This window comes from Triturus cristatus, chromosome 3_2, assembly GCF_964204655.1.
Source record: "Triturus cristatus chromosome 3_2, aTriCri1.1, whole genome shotgun sequence".
Lineage (NCBI taxonomy): Eukaryota > Metazoa > Chordata > Amphibia > Caudata > Salamandridae > Triturus > Triturus cristatus.
In genome coordinates, this window is record NC_140584.1 from 538,652,343 (window position 1) to 538,672,212 (window position 19,870).

Here is a 19,870-nt window from a genome sequence, read left to right on the forward strand (position 1 = left end):
ACAGCGAGCTGCCACTTTGGAACTGGAGAACTGCTCATTAAAGCACTCCAATATCTTCCGGTCGTGTTTGCGTTTGCGTTTGCTGGAGAGAGTGTCCATAGAGACATTTGCATCCAAGGAGTTTCTTTCTTTTTCTGATCCATTTCACAGAAGAACACATTGAGAAATGAAGGTAAGAGCCCTTTGTTGAAGTCATGGTTTTTAGCAAGTGAGCGGAGGAGCAAACCTAAAGCATATTCATGTTTAACATAGATGTTCGTTCACAAAATGAACACACCAGATCTAGCGGAATTTACATCATGCACCTCTGACTTCCCTAAAGGCATTGCTGAGTTGCCCCCTTCTGTTTCCCATGGCCCTGAAGAGCTCCCCGTTTGCTATGAGTTAAACAAGCCAGTGATCACACTGCACATGAGAGACCCTCCTGCCCTCCTGCAGTAAGAGAAGCTCATTAAAGAAAATAGTTCTCACTGACTAAAGAAAACCTACCGTGTAACAACCGAAGTAAAGGGGCCTGTCCTCATGGGAGGTTACAAATGAAGAGAAGGCGGTACTAAAGAGGGACTAACAAGCCTAATACGGAAACAGAAGCCATCATTTACGAGGGACAATGACACAAGCCAATTACAGATATGGGTGGAGGGTGCGAGGGGCTCCAATAACATACTCCATTACAGCATGGCTCGTAGAGCAGCACATGTGCTGCCCAGGCTCAATCTAAAAAGGATAGATTCGGACCCCAGGAATCTGTAATCTCTTCAATCTGAGTTTCGGGACAGGGCAAAAAACCTTAGCTGTTGCACCAAGATTTCTCATTGACAAATGCTATGGGTGCTACACCAGTGGAGACTGAGCATGACATCTGAGTTCCAGGGTATAGATTTGCTGACTGTGGCTGCCTTGAAATGCCTTGAAATACCTTGAAGGAAGCTGCTTACTGAGTTTTGTAGAGGAGAACTGGAGGTATATTTGCTGGAAGAAAGACTTAATTTAAGAGAAGGGTCTCGAGGAGCTGTGAAGAAGAAACAGGACATTGAACTGCTGTAGTCGAAGAGAGGATCTGCACTGTTAGGCTGTGAGAAGAGGCCTTTTTAGATGGGTACCAGTTCAGTATGTCACGCAGTGAAGAAACTTGCTCCCCTAAACCTGTACTTGCATGCGCTTCAGTCTCCCCCTGATCAGTTTGTGGAGAATGTTGGAAGTTGGTCAAAAACAGTAAAAGGGTCTTCAAAGGGCAGAACCAAAAAAGAAATGCCTAAGACGGCTTGTTGCTAAAGAAAATCAAAATCGTGTTGGTCAGTTTCCATACCCAGAAGAAGAAGCATTTGTCCACACTTGGAGCAGGAAATAATTGTGATTGCATTCTACGGTTTACTGATTCGATTAAGCACAGTCTCTTGGTTTGCTTGGGTGTTGGGGATGTGATTTGGGCATGATGAAGATCCAGCAAACAAGATTTTCCTCCCTCTAACTGGTGCACGAGTGAGTACTCAGTGTCTACCAGTGCCAGTGCTGATCCTTCTCTTCTGACTCAGAGGCACAATCCTGCGCATACTTGCACCGCTGAGAACCTTGCAGAAGACAGCACGGCTGGGGCACAGTCAAGGGCTGTTGCCTATTGGAGATTGTCCACAGGTGAGGTGCTCTAGCCCCAGCAAACAAGACACTGTAGGACACATCTATGCGCTGCATTTAAGCATGTTGTGTGCAACCAAGGCTCCTGGGATCTGACTGACATTAAGAGACGCCGTGGCAGCTATACAGAGTAACATAAGATACCTATACTTTGCTAGTCTTACTACCTGTTGTGCCCACCACCTTGGGAGAGTGAACAAAATTGCACACCTAAAGTCTGTAGGGCAATGGATCTAGTAAAGCCACATATAAACAACCTAGGAGGAACCTCATGGTAGTTCTTATTTCCCACTGATAGCTCCGTGAATTACATTTGCACCCTGTATTATTGTATTTGTGATATTTAGCCATGTCCTGTGAATAATTTACTTTTCCTTTATTAAGGAAATCACTAGCTGATAAACTTACTACTGTTCACTGCTAAAGTGAGTTCTGAATTTCTACTCACAACACCTAAGTGAAAGGATGAATGAATAGCAGAGTGACAGAGCACGCAACCACCCAGGAACTGAACGCCCGGGTGTTAGAAGGAGATATGATAAAAGCATGCATCTACTAAGAGACTGAAATAAATGTTTTTTCAGATATTTGTGGAAATAAGAGAGGTTTTGCAGCGTGAATCTTTCTGGATTCACTATGCTGTGCATTATTCCGCGATCTTGTGGTTGGGTCCGGATTCTTAGTCTTTTCTTTTTTTTTTTTTTTTGTAGCCCAGGTGGGCGGCGACGAACCACCATTTGGTGCACCTCTCGTGACGTCGTCGTGCTTCCTGCGGAAGTCCCACCTTTGCGGCGCCATCTTCAGATTCTTTTTTCCGCCGTTGGGTCTGGATCGTCATCGGGAAGCTCCAGAATTACAATCGAAGGAAGAAGAAAGAAAAGCGAGTTTCGGCGATAAATGCTACGAAGATATCACAGGAAAGGAAGAGATTTCATCAGGAGCGCGAAGAAAGGAGGTTTTGCGCCTTTTTCTTCGACGACCTTGGAGAATGCGCACTCAGAGGCCCTGAGCGCAATGGACAAGACGCCATTCAAGTTCTGCCCAAACTGCCACCACAAGTTCGCGCAGAAGGACCAGCATCCGGTCTGCAACCTCTGCCTACCGGTCGAGCACCAGAGTAAGGACTGCAATGCCTGCTCAGCCTTCGCGCCGAAGACGCTCCGGGTGAGAGATCGGCAGAGAAGAGCCAACGCCAGCATGGATGGCAAGGGTAAGGCCCCGTCGCTCTACGATCTGGGCCTCTCCACGGACGATGAGGACAACGTCGCCGAGGCAGCCGAAAACTTCACGGTCGTAGAGACCGACAAGAAAAAAGAAGACGAGGTAAGAGAATCATCGAGCTCAAAACAGAAAATACCTCGAAAACACGAGGGTGACTCGAGAAAATCAGAGTCAAAGTCCACGAAGGGAGCCCCGGCGCCGAAAAGTTCGACGACCAAAGGGGGAACCATGGACAAGAGGCCGAGCGGATCCTTCGAAAAGGACTCCCTGGTGCCGAAAGACGCCGAAAGGCAAGGGTCGTCGAAGACAACCCAGGAAACGGGACGATCGACGCAGAAAGAACGTTTGACGTCGACGCAAGTTCCGTCGAAAAGACCCGCGGTCGACGCTGAAAGCATCTCCGAGATGGAGAAAAAGAAGAGGCGGCTCGAGGCCGAAATGGAGAACATCCTTCAAAGGAAGAAGGAGTTTGACGCCAAGATGAAGGAATTCAAGATTCCAACGGCTCCACCGACGGACGTCGTCGAGGTCGAGGACGAATTCGACGCCGAGGGGCTGACGAGAGATCTCGAAGAGGAAGACGAGACCTATTATGATGGCGAAGCCGAGGAAGAAGACCAGCAGTCGTTCTACAGCTCGGCGCCATCTACCAGCCACGACATCGAATGGTAGGATCTCGACACCGAAAACCCGGAGGAGCCCGTGGACACGTACCCTTCGAGGCCTTCGCCACCCGACGACATCGGGGTGTACAATATGGTGGTCAGGAGCGCAGCGACAGCCTTCGGCGTCAAACTCGACGAAGAGAGGCCGAAAGCCAATTTCCTCCTCGAGACCCTGCTCCCCATCCAGACGAGGAGCCAATTCCTCCCCATGCTACAAAGTGTGATGAATCAGGGGAGAGAAGCCTTCAAGGAACCAGCGACCTGCCATTCGATCACGCCCAGGACTGAGAAGAAGTATAAGCACTCTTCCCTGGACCCCCCTTACATCAAAGGTAGCGTCACCGCCGACTCCATCATAACTTCCACGGCCAGGAGAAGGGCCAACGTACCAGCAACTTCGGGCCCACCACCTGATAAAGAAAGCAGGAGGATAGACCTCACAGGAAGAAAGGTCGAGAGGATCGCCGCAATGCACTGGCGCATGGCGAATTCAAATGCACTTCTCAATAGGCACCAGTACCAACACTGGGACGAGATGGGGGAGCTAGTAAAGCACCTCCCCGAAGAGTACCGCCAGAGAGCCTCGCACCTGGTGGAAGGTAAAAACATCGCCAATTCTTGTATAAAGACGGCGTTGGACGGAGCAGAGACTTCGGCAAGACTAATGGCCATAGGGGTCACCGAGAGGAGACATGCATGGCTAAGAATCTCGGGATTCAAACCGGAGGTGCAGAACAACATCCTTAGCACCCCCTTCGACGGAGAGACACTGTTTGGAGCAACAGTAGACGAGAAACTCACCCAGCTGAAAAAAGAAAACGAAACGGCGAGGTCCATGGGGGCCCTACAGCTGAGGGGAATGAGGCGAGGCAATCCCTCGAGGAGACCCTACGGTCGGGGAGGAAGCCAGCAAGAGGCGTCGCACCAGACGTTCCAGCAGGGTCAGCAGGGTGATAGTCACGGACAACAAGGCCAGCAGAAGCAAAACTGGCAGTACCAACCTCGGGGCCAGTACTTTCGCGGGAGAGGGAACGGACGTGCCAGAGGAGGAGAGGGGGTGACCAGCCCTCATCAAAGTGACTCAGCACGCAAGAGGACGCCTACCCTTGACATGCCCCCAGGGGTGAGGCGCAGTACAATAACATCAGGGGGGAGAGAAGAATCAAAGGCCTACGAGCATACAACACCAGTAGGCGGAAGACTGAGGTTCTACCTTCAGGAGTGGCAGCGTATAACCACAGACAAGTGGATACTGAACGTCATGCAGTACGGATACTGCGTAGATTTGGAGAAAAGACCTCCAAACAGAAGACCAAGGGGAAGGCAGAGATCGGATCAAGAACTGGCCCTTCTCAGAGAGGAAACACGGAAACTTCTAGAAAAAAGAGCCATAGAGGCAGTGCCGTTTAGAGAACGCAACAAAGGGGTGTACTCAAACTACTTCGTGGTCCCGAAAGTAGACGGAAACCTCAGACCCATCCTGGACCTGCGTTACCTAAACAAGTTCATCAGAACGCAGAAGTTCAAAATGACTTCGCTGCAGGAGGTACTGCCCCAAATAAGAGACGGGGACTTCATGGTCACCGTGGACCTCAAGGATGCCTACCTGCACATCCCAATAAACAGAAGACACAAGGGCCTTCTAAGATTCAACATCGACCAGGAACACTACCAGTTAACAACCCTGGCCTTCGGATTAAAATCGGCGCCAAGGGTGTTTACAAAATGCCTGTCGGCGGTCGCGGCCCACCTACGAAGGCAGGGGATCCATGTCTACCCCTACTTAGACGACTGGCTGGTCAAGGCAGACTCACGTGAGAAGTGCGAGGTTCTCGATTCACTGGGGGAAGTCATCGCTGGAACGGGTGAAGATTTTCCTGGGAGCGAAAATCAACTCCCTGAACAGCACAGTGGTGCCCAGCGACAGGAGGACAGATGCCCTACTGAAGGAGACGCGGCTCTTCCGGAAGGGGCGAGCTCTGACAGTGAGGTCAGTGAGCAAGATGATGGGGATGATGGCGTCGTGTATCCAGCTGGTGCCGAATGTACGCCTGCACATGAGACCATTCCAAGAATGGCTACAACAGCAATGGTCACAAGCGAACGGAAGTTGGGAGGATCTAGTGGTTGTTACGCACGCAGTGCAGGAGGAGATGACTTGGTGGAACAGAGACAACATGACAGCAGGGAGAAGCCTGACACCACCAAACCCAACAATGACCATTACCACGGACGCATCGCAGAAGGGATGGGGAGCGCACATGGACAACCTCAGAGTGAGGGGTCTGTGGGCTCCAGCAGATGCGGTTCGCCATATCAATTACCTCGAGTTGAAAACTATCCTGCTAGCCCTGAAGGCATTCCAGAGGCCCCTGTACAACCAGAGGGTGTTGGTTCAGACAGACAACACCACGGCAATGTTCTACATCAACAAGCAGGGGGGGACACAGTCGTTCCCTCTTTCCTCTCTGGCACAGGAGATTTGGAGATGGGCCATACCTCTCAGGATAGATCTACTGGCAATTCACCTACCGGGGAAGGACAATGTGGAGGCAGACTGGCTAAGCAGGCAGACCTCGGCATCGCACGAGTGGGAGCTCAATGGCCAGGAAACGGAGAAGCTTTTCCGGAGATGGGGAACTCCCACGATAGACCTATTTGCAACACGCCAAAATGCAAAATGCCAAAGCTTCGCGTCCAGGCAACCAGATCAGCAATCCCAGGGAAATGCCCTGTGGATAAGCTGGTCGAGGACATTTGCCTACGCTTTTCCACCGATACCCCTTTTGCACAGAGTGCTCGACAAGTGCAGAGCCAGCAACATGACTCTGATCCTAGTGGCTCCGCAGTGGGCAAGGCAGACATGGTTCTCACAAATCCAAGAAATGGCACAAGGCAATCCATACAGGTTCGAGAGGAGAAGGGACCTGCTCTCCATGCAAAACGGAGAGGTCCTGCATCCAGAGCCAGAGACCCTCAACCTGGCGGCATGGCTCCTGAAGACCTAGAGTTCGCGCACCTTATATTGCCTCCTAGCACTATGCGGGTGCTACGGGAGGCAAGGAAACCAACTATACGAAAATGCTACAGCGCAAAATGGAAGAGATTTACTGTGTGGTGCAGGAAAAAGGGCCTGCAAAACAGAATGACAAGAAACTCAACAGTACTGAGGTACCTCACACACCTTCTAAAGAGTAACCTCTGCTCGAGCTCCCTAAGGGTACACCTAGCGGCGATCGTTGCCTACACCAGAGGTGAGAAAGGTGGAAGTTTCTTCACTTCGCAGGTGATTCATGGAAGGAGCCAAAAGAATGGCCCCTCCGAAAAGGTTGCCGCCGCCTGCATGGAATCTGAACGTGGTTTTGACGGAGCTCATGAAGGCACCGTTTGAACCCATTCACAAGGCAACACTGCAAATGTTAACGATGAAAACGGCCTTTCTAGTGGCTATAACCTCGCTACGCAGGGTGAGCGAACTTCAAGCACTAACACTACAGGAACCCTACATTCAGATTCACAAGGACAGGGTAGTCCTGAGGACAGACCCACACTTCATGCCCAAGGTGGTGTCGGCGTTCCACATGAATCAGAGTATTCAGATACCAAGTTTCTTCCAAAACCCGACTTCAAACGCAGAAAAGGCGCTGCACACCCTCGACGCTAGGAGAGCGGTGATGCATTACATTGAGAGAACCAAGGAACTCAGGAAATCAAAGCAGCTGTTTGTGTCCTTTGCTACTAGCTTCATGGGTAGACCAGTGACTAAGGGCACCATCGCAAGATGGATTGCCCTCACTATTCAGTTCTGCCCCAAACAGGCTGGACAGGAGCTAGCGGAGGGGCCTCAGGCTCACTCCACAAGGAAGAAGGGGGCCACCGTTGCCTACCGGGCGAACACGCCCATCCAGGACATATGTCTGGCGGCAACTTGGGCATCTGTGCACACGTTCACGAAACACTACTGCGTGGACATTCAGATGAACAAGGAAGCACAGGTTGGACAGAAGGTGCTTCAACACATTTTCAACGACCAACGCTCATCTACCACCCAGCCGCCACAAATTTAGGAAAACCGCTACAAAGTCTATGCACAGCATAGTGAATCCAGAAAGATTCACGCTGCAAAACGAATAGTTTCTTACCTGTCGGTGTAGTTTTGCAGCTTGAAGATCTTTCTGGATTCACTAGCGAACCCGCCCGCCTCCGCCAGGAAGATGAGGATGGAGGAAGAGGGGGTAAAATGGAAAAGATCAAAAGGAATGAAAACGTACAGAAAAATGGACATGAAGGAATAATCAATCGCCTAGGGTTTAAAAAAAAAAAAAAAAAAGAGGGAAAAAAGAACCCGAAGATGGCGCCGCAAAGGTGGGACTTCCGCAGGAAGCACGACGACGTCACGAGAGGTGCACCAAATGGTGGTTCGTCGCCGCCCACCTGGGCTACAAAAAAACAAAAAAAAAAAAACAAAGAAAAGACTACGAATCCGGACCCAACCACAAGATCGCGGAATAATGCACAGCATAGTGAATCCAGAAAGATCTTCAAGCTGCAAAACTACACCGACAGGTAAGAAACTATTCGTTCCAGAGGTGGCATATGGAGAGAGGGAGGGCATCCCAGACTTTTGTGGTGACCACAGCAAGGGTGCAGACTAAAGATCTGAAATGTCTGAATTGAGGTACTGCAAAGGATGGACATTTCATGAGCATGGTGATTTTGCAGATTTGTAGAGAATGAAGAACTTCAGCATGTACACCGGAGCGAACCCATAGATAATTCTATGACAAAGGCAGAGACACGAAAATACATTATCTGTGTACAAAGAGCGAGCCAGTGAGGTAACACAAGATCAAAAGAAGTACGGCATTAACAATTGAGGTCAAGTGCTAATGTGGCAGCTGCATGGTAAATATTGTGTAGCCTGGCAGTCAAGAAGCTTGGTAAACCCAGATAAAGGAATGTATATTAATCTAAGCATGAGGCAGTGAACACCATGACAACTGATTTGTGACAGTAGGTGGGAGGAGGGATAGGAATATTTACAGGATTCCGACCAAAAAGCAAGAAGAATTAAGCTTGTTAATTTGCAGAGGGAAAGCGAATTGATATTTAAGATGAATGCATAAGTTGTAGGCTGAGGGAATAGAAATGAGAGGTAACCCTAGTTCAAAAGACCACTAGGAAAAATCTCAGTTGTATCTGAGTTTAGGCTGAAGGAGATATTGTTCATCCAGGAATAGATGGCCTGCTTACAGTTCTCAAAGTGAAGTTGCATAGATGCAGAATCACTGTCTAGCCTAAGAATCAATTGAGTATTGCCCACATGGGGAAGAGTCCTGAGGTACCCCCCAGGATGTAATTGTAAAGGAGGAGGAGAAGGGAGCAAGTGGTTCTGCTTATGATCTGTCAATCTAAAATGAGGCAGACCACTCAAGGGCTGTACTGTAGATTCCCATGTCCTTAGTCGGTTGAGCATGATGGGAGAAATGGGGGCCAGCGTATACTGCATGAGCTCTTTTATAAAAATATCGAAAGTGTATGAGTAAGCCTTGGCTGCTCTACCTAGCTACCCCGAGGGTCAAGGACTTAAGGGGAGTAGTTGGTGTTCAGGTTTTGACCCAACAAAAGGTAAGCCCGAAGACCACAGAGGTAAATGATCTCACCTTCACAATTTTCCCCAACGCCCCTGAAAAGCTCCCACTACAGTATAATTGTTTTATGTATACATCAGTCATGTGCTGTGCTCTTTCATTCACATAACACCTAGATCAACATTACACAAGAGGTTCTGTTCAATGAGATGCTGATTTATTCTCCACACTCCTTACTGTTTAAAAATATGCAGAAGTGTTTAAGGGCCTAAATGTGACACATCTTTTCTGCCATTTAAATTATTCACTCATTTCTTTCAGGAAGCAGCATGTGCCTACATCCTCATGGTTACAGCCGCTTTATGGATCTCCGAAGCGATACCTCTTGGTGCTGCAGCGATGGTCCCAGCCTTTCTTTTCCCTTTGTTTGGCATCATGAAGTCGAGCGAGGTAAATATCTGAAGAGTTATTGGACAACCTCAAATATTCCATGCATTTCCTACGTGCTCTTTACCTCCTAATGGGGATTTTGTCTGAGGGTGCACTGTAAAAATGTTAAATATAAAGTATAACAAAATAACAAAAATTTTGTAAAGAAATGTTACTCTCTATAAACATTTTTTATTGAGTTTTTCTTCATACTCAGCAATCCGCTACAGAGCATAAATAATCAACAAAAGTACAATTTTATCTTCGATTACACATAATTCATGTACACATTTATTATTTGATACATATTTCAAATAATGCCTTTCACTGTTCCCACACTTAGTTTTTGGAATGTGAGCACGAGTTTACATCACAATTATCGTGCTGTTTCTAAGACACAACAGACCCCAGAGTACACTCAACTATGGCAAGGTATCATGCTAGTTTCCACAGCCATCACTGGAATGCACTTATCCATTACCATTAGACACAGCTAAAGGTAGGCAGCTCTTCCTTGCCCGAAGGCGAGCTTCCAACATCACCTTCCTTCTGGGATATTGAGATCAAAGGACAAGTTCCTGCTGACTGTTCATGTGAGAAGCGGGTTAGGGATGACAGAAATACTTTTTCCTGTAAGGCTGCAAAAATCGTGAACAGCTTACATGAAATTATATTGAAAGAAATAGCAATCTTCGTTATTTTACTTTTTTGATGGCCTTCTGTAGTGACTTGTGAATCACTATTGTGAATAACCCCGAAAGGGTCTTTATTGTCTAATAATCAAAAATCAGGCTCAGCAGACTATAGAAAGGAGGAGAGTGTTACACCACATATTCTGCCCTCACGTCAAATAATTTCCCCTACGTTGCAACCACTACACTGCGGTAGAGGGGTCATAGACTCTGTCCAAGAATTACCAAAGTCTCAAAGAGCAAATGATAGTGAGAGAGAATGATTCAGGATATTGCTTTAAAATCAAAGACACTGAGCGGCGTTCAAGAGGTCTACCAAGATGGCCGCACTTTGAGTCGCTGCACTATTCTTCATGATTTTCTAATGCACTGATGGAGAATTGTAACTGCTTGGTGCGTTTAGACCATACTGCACTGCCGGTGAGACTGGGCTGACCAACGTTTGCTGTCATGGCCCGTGAATAAAGAGAGAACTCGAGCGATGGCCGAGTCAGTCGTGCGCCCTGGCAGGCATGGCCTCTACCAAGATCTAATAGTGGTGGCTGGCCGAGGCAGTTCCTGCGCAGCTCCGCATGGGAGCCCGTGTCAGCGGATGTGGTTGGCAGCCAGCTACTCCGCCTAGTAGCAATGCCAGTGGAAATCAATGGGAGTGCTTGCTGCCACAACATGCACATATTTGAATAAACGGCTGGTAAGGAGAGAACGGGCCGTGTCTGTGTGGAATCCTTGACACTGTAGTGCCAGGTGAGACACGTTCCGAGGGCCAAAATGGAGTGCCATTGATAGTGAGGAGCGCTTAGAGCCCTGCAGTGTGGACTGGATTGCTTGCAGAACCTAACTCTGTAGCAGTTGGCATCTCATTCAGAGACACACATAACGAGATTGCCTCTTCCAAGACAGTTGATCTGGCTAGGCAGTAGCATGGGGAAAAGTGACCGAAAACAAGACAAACTGGCCCTTGAAGCATGGAAAGCAACATGCAATCCAGATAAAGCTGCAAAATCTGCACCCAGTGTGGGTTTAGAGGGGCATGCGCAGGAGCCCTCTGGGTTGGAATGCACATGCTGCTAATGCAAATAAATGGCAATCTGGTGAAAATAGACAACAAAATCGATTCGCTAGTGCAGAGACCGGATGCCATGAATGAAAAGTTGTAGAAGCATGACTCGAGCATTACACAAATGGAATGTTGTGTATCGGATATTGAAGACTCGATAGTCCGGGTCACCAAGAAACAAACACATGGCAGAAGAAAACACAACGCAGGTGTGAGGATTTGGAAGCCCGATGAAGTAACGTGCGCATAATGGAGATTACAGAATCAACTGCAATATCAAAGATGGAGGAGTATGTGGAGAATATGCTTATAATCATTTTGAGTAAAGAAAGCCTGTCGACTGTATTCATAATCAAGAGAGAACACCCCAATTTGGGGGCGCATCCGGTGCCAGGTGTGACTCCACTCCCTCTTCTGGACAAGCTGTTAAACTAGAGAGACCACAAGATATTAGCCCTCACACGCAAACTGGGTGAACTCTCCTATATGAAGGCTCACAGAAAACGTTTGCCCAGGCCACACATAAGCTCTCCTGGACGCTAGACAGAAATTTCACTTCAGTTAAGAGGAAACTACAAGAACTTAACTTCACTTGTGTCATGCTGTATCCTGCAAGGTTGTGGTACAGGATCAATGGGAAAGTGCATGTGTTCTCCCACCACCTGCCCGTGACCGCGTTTCTGAACAAATGTTTTTAAAAAAACAAATAAAGACCAAAGTGCTACAGCAGAAGACGTGAGCCGTAGGGTCAGTGACAATGACTAGCATGCTTTGCCTCAATATGATGAATGCAGGCATCGCAGATCTGTTGGGCACTCACCTTGCGTGTCGACATGCCTACGGTAGGAATTAGCTACGGACATGTGCTGGGGGCAGACTTTGACGCCCTCCATGTCCTTGCAAATGGACACAGTGGCTAATAATTCAGATTCATTTTACTGGTGGAGGCCAGCCCATGAAGGTCTGGATGGTGTTTATGGATGTACAGTCAGCCGCTCTGTCATCCCCACCTGTTGTGGTGGATTATTGGGTGGCTGGAAAAAGTGCCATGACTAGTTAACAGTCTAATAATATTCTTAGTTATACTCTGTGTCATCAAGATATTTGTCAGGTCGTCCCCTAGCGTAATTGCAGTTAAAACTTTGAAAATATGGGAATATGGTGACTTGGGATATATGGGGATAGTTCAAGTTGGGATTACTGCTGGAATGTTTGAGTTCGGCGTAAGAATGGGCCATGTTTACATTATTGCTCCTTAAAATAGTCAGTAACATAGCAGATAACCCTATAAGCTAAAAGCATACTCTAGATGCCCCTTTGAGAACCTCACAAGATAGACAAGATGAGGCAGCCCATGGTTAAACTGAGGCCGTGGAACGTACGGAGGCTCAATGGTTCCAGAAGGTTGATATTTGTTAGTAGAGGGCACATTTAATCGGTCACACATCACAATAGTGCACGTGTAAATATCCCAAACTCGGATGATTCTGAATTCTTTCTGAATGTAATGACAAAATGTACAGCACTGGAGGTACGCACTATCATATGGGGAGGTGATTACAATGTGACATGACACAGTACGTTGGACAGTACCAATACCAGAGACAGCTATCACCCCGCAGCTAGTGCTGCATCGCTGGATGTAATGTAACAGAATGACCTGGTAGATCTGTGGAGATTTAGAAATAATCAGACACAGGTATACCCTTACAGCTCAAAAGTGCACGGCACAGTCTCTAGAATAAATGTTTGACTTGGAACTAAGGATGTGCTTGATTGGCGATGGAAGTGGAACATATGCTCTGACCACGCCCTCATAAAGTTAGCACTATATATCCCAAACATCGCACATACGCAGAGGTTATGGCGATTCCAGCCAACTTTGTTATTAGATACCGCATTCAAATAGGAAATTCAACAAGCTATATATACATAGTTTGAGATAAACATAGATTCAGTACAGGAACCTGGGACCTAGTGGGAAGCATTTACGGTGGTAATCAGAGGAGAGTGTATTTCGAAAGGACATGGTATCTTAAAAACAATAAGGGCCTGAATGGATAAAATGGAGCGTGAACTCCAGACATAAAAACACGAATGACCATAGCCAAGAATTCCTAGAAGAGGCAGATAGGGATGTTAACTATTTTGGAAATATGCAGCTGCTAAGGCAAGAGGCCCGGCAGGTTCCTGACCATATTGTGCACATACAAATGCAAGATGGGAAAACAGGGTACCAAATTGAAGAAATCCTAGATTAATTTGTTCAATACTATCACAACCTGTATGATTCTCAGTATGGAAAAATTTACAGAGGATATTAACGGTTATCTTGAGAGAGCTTCATTAGCTTGGTTGGAAAGAGCTGGGAGGTAAGTTCTTTGTGCACCCCTTACTGTAAAAAAAATAAAAAACTCAAGCAGAGACCTGAAAAATGGGATGGCACCGGGCAGGAACAGACTACCCTGGAAATTCTACAATGAATATGTAGAGTTGCTAGTGCCGCACTTGCTAAATATGTATGGAGAAGCCATTTGGAAAGTCAAGCTCCCCCACTCTTAGGGTTGCCATTGTGATAACACTACTAAAGCTGAGCAAGGATGCAGGACTGTGTAACTCCTACAGACCACTGTCTTTAATCAACTTAGATAACAAAATTCTGGCAAAAATAATCGCCTCCCGCCTGAGGCGCTATTAAGGGGATTTATACCAGGACGATCAACTGCAGACAATCTGAGAACTTTGTTCTCAGTTGCTCAGCAGATAAGACCAGATATCAGGGCAATAGCATTATACTTGGATGTCACAAAGGCATTGGGCAATCGAGTTGCCATTTGTATTGACTGTGCCTAATAGACTGGGACTGGGTAAAGCAATAATAAAGTGGGTCAAATTTCTTTACTTTAAACCGGTCACCAGAATAAGAGTTAACGTCCAGATCTCAAACCCAATAGCCATAAAATTGTGAGCCTGGCAGGGCTGACCCCTTTTGCTAATTGTGTTATTCCTAGCAATAGTCCACTGGTGTATATACTAAGGGAATTTCATGGCATCAGAGGTATTCAGTTTGGGCCTTGCAGAATGCTCAGATCGCTATAAGCTGATAATATTTTACTGCTAGTCAAAAATCCGGAGATAAGCCTAGCCTCGCTGATAGATGAGATTGCGAACCACGGACAATTATTCTGGATTGCGTATAAATTGGGAAAAAAATCCCTGATGATGCCACGTATCAGCGTCACAACACAGCCTATATTGGGAAACCCACTGCAATGGCAAACTGACTCAGTGAGATATTTAGACTTACAATTCCATAGTGACAGAAATTATTATTTATGAAAATTATGGAACATGTATGAGGAAAATAGCAACTAATATTGAAAAGTGGATCAATCTACGCCTGACCCTGGGGGGCAGAATAGCATTGATGGAGATGAACATACCAATGCCACTGAACCGTGGCTTTTTTTATCAAGGTTGGTATGCTTCTTATGAAACTCACTTGGACCAGCAAACAGCTGTGTATTAGTTTGAGAATGTGAGAATGGTACAAAAGCCCTATGTGCATGGTGGGTTTCCTAAGGCAAATTTCATGGCATGCTATGTGATAGCCCAAGCACAATTCGAAGCTCACTGGTTTCAAAACACAAGGCAAGTACCGCACAGGGGGCTGAAACTAGATCTTGCGGATTTGTACCCACTTGAAACTATATTGTCGAAACCTCTGATTCGACCTACAGGCGAAATCCACACTGTACATTGTACTATCTGGGCATGGGCCAGACTAGTGCAGATGTGTACGGTGAAAGTACTATACTCACTATATATACCTTTAAAATGCAACCCCAAGGAGGCGCTCACATGTGAAAGATATTTGGTCAAGAATCTACAGTTGAGACAGCATTATAGGTTTTTAGACCTATATAAAGAAAAACAGTTTATCTCCAGAATCAAATATCTTAGTAGGGGAGGCTGAGGCTCCTCCTCACTTGACGCTTTCCATTATCAGAGATTGAGAGGATCGATCAGACAGTAATTTCCAACATTTCCACAGGAACCTGAGGAGTGGAACCTGCTAACCTTGGTCGTGGGGGGACCAGCCCCTAGAAAACTTTTCATGCTGATGTATAATGCAGTACTGAGCAGTATGAATTCCGAAGCTAATAGAGCCAGAGAAAATTGGGTAAAGGATTGTTGCCTCTGTCGCCCCCCCCCCTTTTTTTCTTTCTGCTTTTGGTCTGTGGGGTGTAGTGTGAATAAGACACGTGAGTAACAGGCTAAAAGAGAGGTATATTCTTCTATCTTTATTATGGGGATTTAATTGGACGCAAGTGGATTTGTCTTCTGATTAAATACGAAGAAATAAAGTTGAATAAAGCAATATTAGTTCTCCTTGTTCTGCTATGTCCGGCTACTTCTTTGCCTTCCTTTTCTAATTCTTTTCAGTGTTGTCCCCTTGAGGTCTGCTTGAGTCTCTCAACCACAGGGGGTGTTTGTAGGTAGCCTTCGGGGAAAAATAAAGAAAATACGCTGTAAGCACGCTGTTCGTATAACTGCTAACAGCTTCATGCTACCATCACCGCACCCGTGAAGACACCTCTCCTCTAGTGTTGTTATTTGTTGTTAGGGTGCACTTCCCACCCACCATCTGTGTATGGCAAAGACATTCAAGAAAGAAATTTGCCTGTGGCCACGGCCCTACAGGGTCGTTTCAGAGGGTGCACCGGTGGGCTCCTTTTCTGGAATACTAGCGGTGGCAGCAGCGTTATTATCAAGCGGGGGTGGTGTCGGGTTGCCGGCTACGGCACCGTCGTCCTCGTGGTCTCTGCTCCTGTCTTCCTCCATCCTCCGGGTTGCTTTCTCACTTTCTTGCAGCTCACACGGTGTCTCTTCTCTCTATCCTGGTGTTTCCAATCTCTCTTTAATCCTCTCCTCCAGGACATTTTACACCTCTTCTGCCGATCGTACTGCATAAGCTGGTATGCTAACCTCCAGCTTCTATGTCCCGTCACTGGCCGCCATGTTGGTTTTCTGGGAAGCGGCCAGAGCGGTACTACAAAGATATAGGAATTGAGCTACAGAGAAAACAATGGGAATACGGCTGTCTTTTGAGATGGTGGGCTGCATTATAACGGGAGGAAACCACAGGTCTGTCAGGCACTAAACACCTTTAAGGATATTCACGGGCTTTTGGACGTCTGGGCATATAAGAATGCTACAGACCCCGGATATACCTATCTCTCACACCCCCATCAAAAATATGTTCTCCTAGATTATTTTATGATCCCTACTAGGATACTCGACGTGGTGGAGATAACTAAACTGCCCCAACTCTTTTTGGATCACAACCCACTCCTGTTGGAAATAACACGTCAGGGAATAGAGAAGAAGCAACACTGCTGGTCTTTCGATAGAAAACTACTAGCAGATGAAAAATTCATTTGCTACATCAAAAAGTGGGTAAGAGAGTTAAAGTGCCTCACGTATTATTGTGTGGGATGCTTTCAAAGCTGGTCTGAAGGGGGAAATGATAAGCTATGTTGGCCAGCAGTGCAAGGCTCAAAGAAATATGGCCAACTCCCTAATTACACGGCTGGCACAACTGGAGCTAGAATATACTAAACTGATCTGTCAGGTGGGGCAGGAGATATCAAGCGAGGTTATGGTCAAAATAACTATCGCAAAATCAGAAATAAATAGCCAGATATATCAAAGGGAGATGTATGAATATCAGGAAGCAGCTGGCAGATTATTGGCCCTTCGGACTATGCAGAAGATATCTAAAAACAATATAACTAAAATCAAGAATAGCGAAGGGCAGTATGAAACCAATTCTGCGAAGATCATGGGGGTTTTCGAACAGTTTTATCAAAATCTATATCAAGCAGCCTCTACTGACTCTGCCCAAATGGTTATTAGAAATAGATATCTCAAGGTGAGTAAAATCGATGAAGCCACACGCCTAAAAATGGAAGCAGAATTTACGCTCAAAGAGATAATGACCGCCCTAAGCTCCTTATCCTCTGGGAAGGCATCTGGGCCAGATAAAATTCCAATTGAGTTGTATAAGATACTTCAACACGATTTGGTCCCACTATTGCATGATCTCTTTCTTGATGGACAATACCGATGAATCACACCTACTTCATGGCAGGAAACAGATATAATAATATTCGCCAAGAAGGGGAAACCACCTGAGCTGCCCGGCTCGTATCGCCCTATCTTTCTGATAGATTCCGATGCCAAAATCTATTCTAAAGCTTTAGCTAACCGGCTGCAAAGGGTCACAGCCAAATTAGTCTCGCCATGGCAGCATGGCTTTATACCTGGCAGGGGAACTACAGACCATTTAAGACGGGTGATCTCGCTATTGGATATAGCTGAGGCAACTGGAGACGAAATGGCTGTGATCCTCTTAGACGCTGAGAAAGCTTTCAACCGTGTGCCATGGCAATACCTTTGGAATCTCTATCAGAGAAGGGGTTTGGCCCACAACTAATTATAACTATTTGGGCGATGTATTATAGACCTTACGCAAGGCTGCAGGTGATGGGGAACAAATCGGGGGCAATCGAGGTGGCCAGGGGGACAAGGCAGGGGTGTCTGTGCTCCCCAGTTCTCTTCACCAAATACTTAGATCCTTTTATTAACCAGATAACTCTGAATCCCGTGATCAAACCAATAACAACTAATGGCTACGAGACCAAGGTGTTGGCCTATGTGAATGACATCGCCATTACTACATCCAAGCCAGAGACGGCAAGCAAAGAAATTGAGAGTATGGCGGAGGAATTTGGGAGCAGGTCGGGATACCTGTTGAACAAGGGGAAGACACAGATAATCTGTACACGACATTGTACTATGCAAGACCAGTGCCAGACTGAATCGGCAATGTACCTGGTGGTCAGGATAGGGTCCGATATGGATGCGCTATGGCAAATTAACCTTGACCCAGTGCTGGATGATATAGGTCCAGAGTTAAAGCGGCTGGACAAACTGCATTTAACAATAGTAGGCAAGGTCAATGTATTAAAAATGGAAGTTTTTCCTAGAATATTATATTTATTTCGCTCCATCCCCTTAGAATTGACCACTACAGCTATACAGAAAATGAACTCAATGTTCTCAAATTTTATATGGCACTACCAAATAACTAGACGTGCCTTGAAAACGTTAACACTTCCGTGGGTAGGGGAGGGTGGGCTGCTCCCAATTTGTTGTTTTATTACTGGGCATCTGCCCTACAGCAGAGGGGTGCCCTGATGACAACAGATAGCTCTAAAAAGGAGGATGATTTACCTTCTATTTACCATCTAGCTGTTGGTGAGGAAGCTACGGGGCTCTTTCTCAGACATCCGAAGCCCAGCTATTATAAAAAATAAACAGATTTAAATGCCTAAAAGCAGCCCGGAAGATCTGGAGTAAAGCCAGTAGAACATTGAAAATCCCAAAATATGGATATAAACCTCTATGGGGCTCCTCACTCCTTCCAGTAGAGATATATGATGGTATGGCTAGAGGGTGGGAACGAGCTAGTATAGAAAGAATTGCGAGCTTATATAACAACAATGCAGAGATCATATCCTTCTTGGAACTAGTTCAAAAACTGGGGATAGACAATAGGACGCAATTCAAGTACATTCAAATTAGGGGCTGCTTAATAAATCTGACTAAAGGGTCTTTTAATCTTGGGGCAATACCGCTATTGGATATGGTATATCGAGGAGATGGGAGGATTGGGGATTACTAGAACATACTGATGGAAACCCTCTCTGATGACCTGGAAAAACAGATGAAATAGGTGGAAAAAATTGGGGATGAGGAGATCAACCTAGACATGTCATTGAAATTGGAAAAGAGAATCTTTTTATCCGCAAATCTGAAGGCTCAACACTACAAGACCCTGTTTAATTTGTACTATACGCCCGTGAAACATTTTGAATGGGGGAAACGGGAAAACGATAAATACCCAAAGTGCCAAAATAGTCCTGCTGATAGTATACATATGTTCTATGCATGTAGTAAACTGATGCCCCTAAAAATGGCATAGAAAAATTCTGGAAACAAACATCCAACAGGGTGATTACTCTCAGCCCACCGCTGATGTTACTTGGGTATGACAGCCGAGCTGGGGTACCAATATCACAAAGAGATTTCGTATTTATAACAATAGCTGTAGCTAGGTTATTGATAGCCACAGCATGGAAAGATTCTGAACCTCCCATGTACACAACATGGCTCCATCGCCTGCTAAGCATTCATACTCAGGAAATGGCATTGTATAAGAACAAGGGCTGGCGAGCCAGGGAGAAAGGTTGTATGATTTGGGCACCCATGGTCACGTGGCTTAATAAAAGACAGGAGGAGCGGTCAACTTAATTATAAGATGCTATAATATAATGAGAGAAATATTGGCTTACCACAGAGGATTGATATAATCTTTTGAATGAAGAATTGTAACTAGTTTGCTTTTCATGTATTTTTTTTTATTATTTTACTTTTTGTTCTCTCTCTTTTTTTCTCTTTTCCTTTTCATCATTGCATCTCTCATGAAATTGGATAGCATAACTAAAAGGCTTT

The 19,870-nt window shown here is 46.1% G+C and overlaps 1 protein-coding gene across 1 annotated transcript in view; it reads left to right on the forward strand.

Moving 5' to 3' along the window:
• Window positions 1-19,870, forward strand: part of LOC146857670 (solute carrier family 13 member 1-like) — a 521,802-nt gene that overhangs the window by 42,646 nt on the left and 459,286 nt on the right. The window contains exon 2 of the mRNA XM_085648250.1: window positions 9,434-9,562. Within this exon, the coding sequence (XP_085504376.1) occupies window positions 9,434-9,562 (129 nt within the window). The remainder of the gene's footprint in view (window positions 1-9,433; window positions 9,563-19,870) is intronic.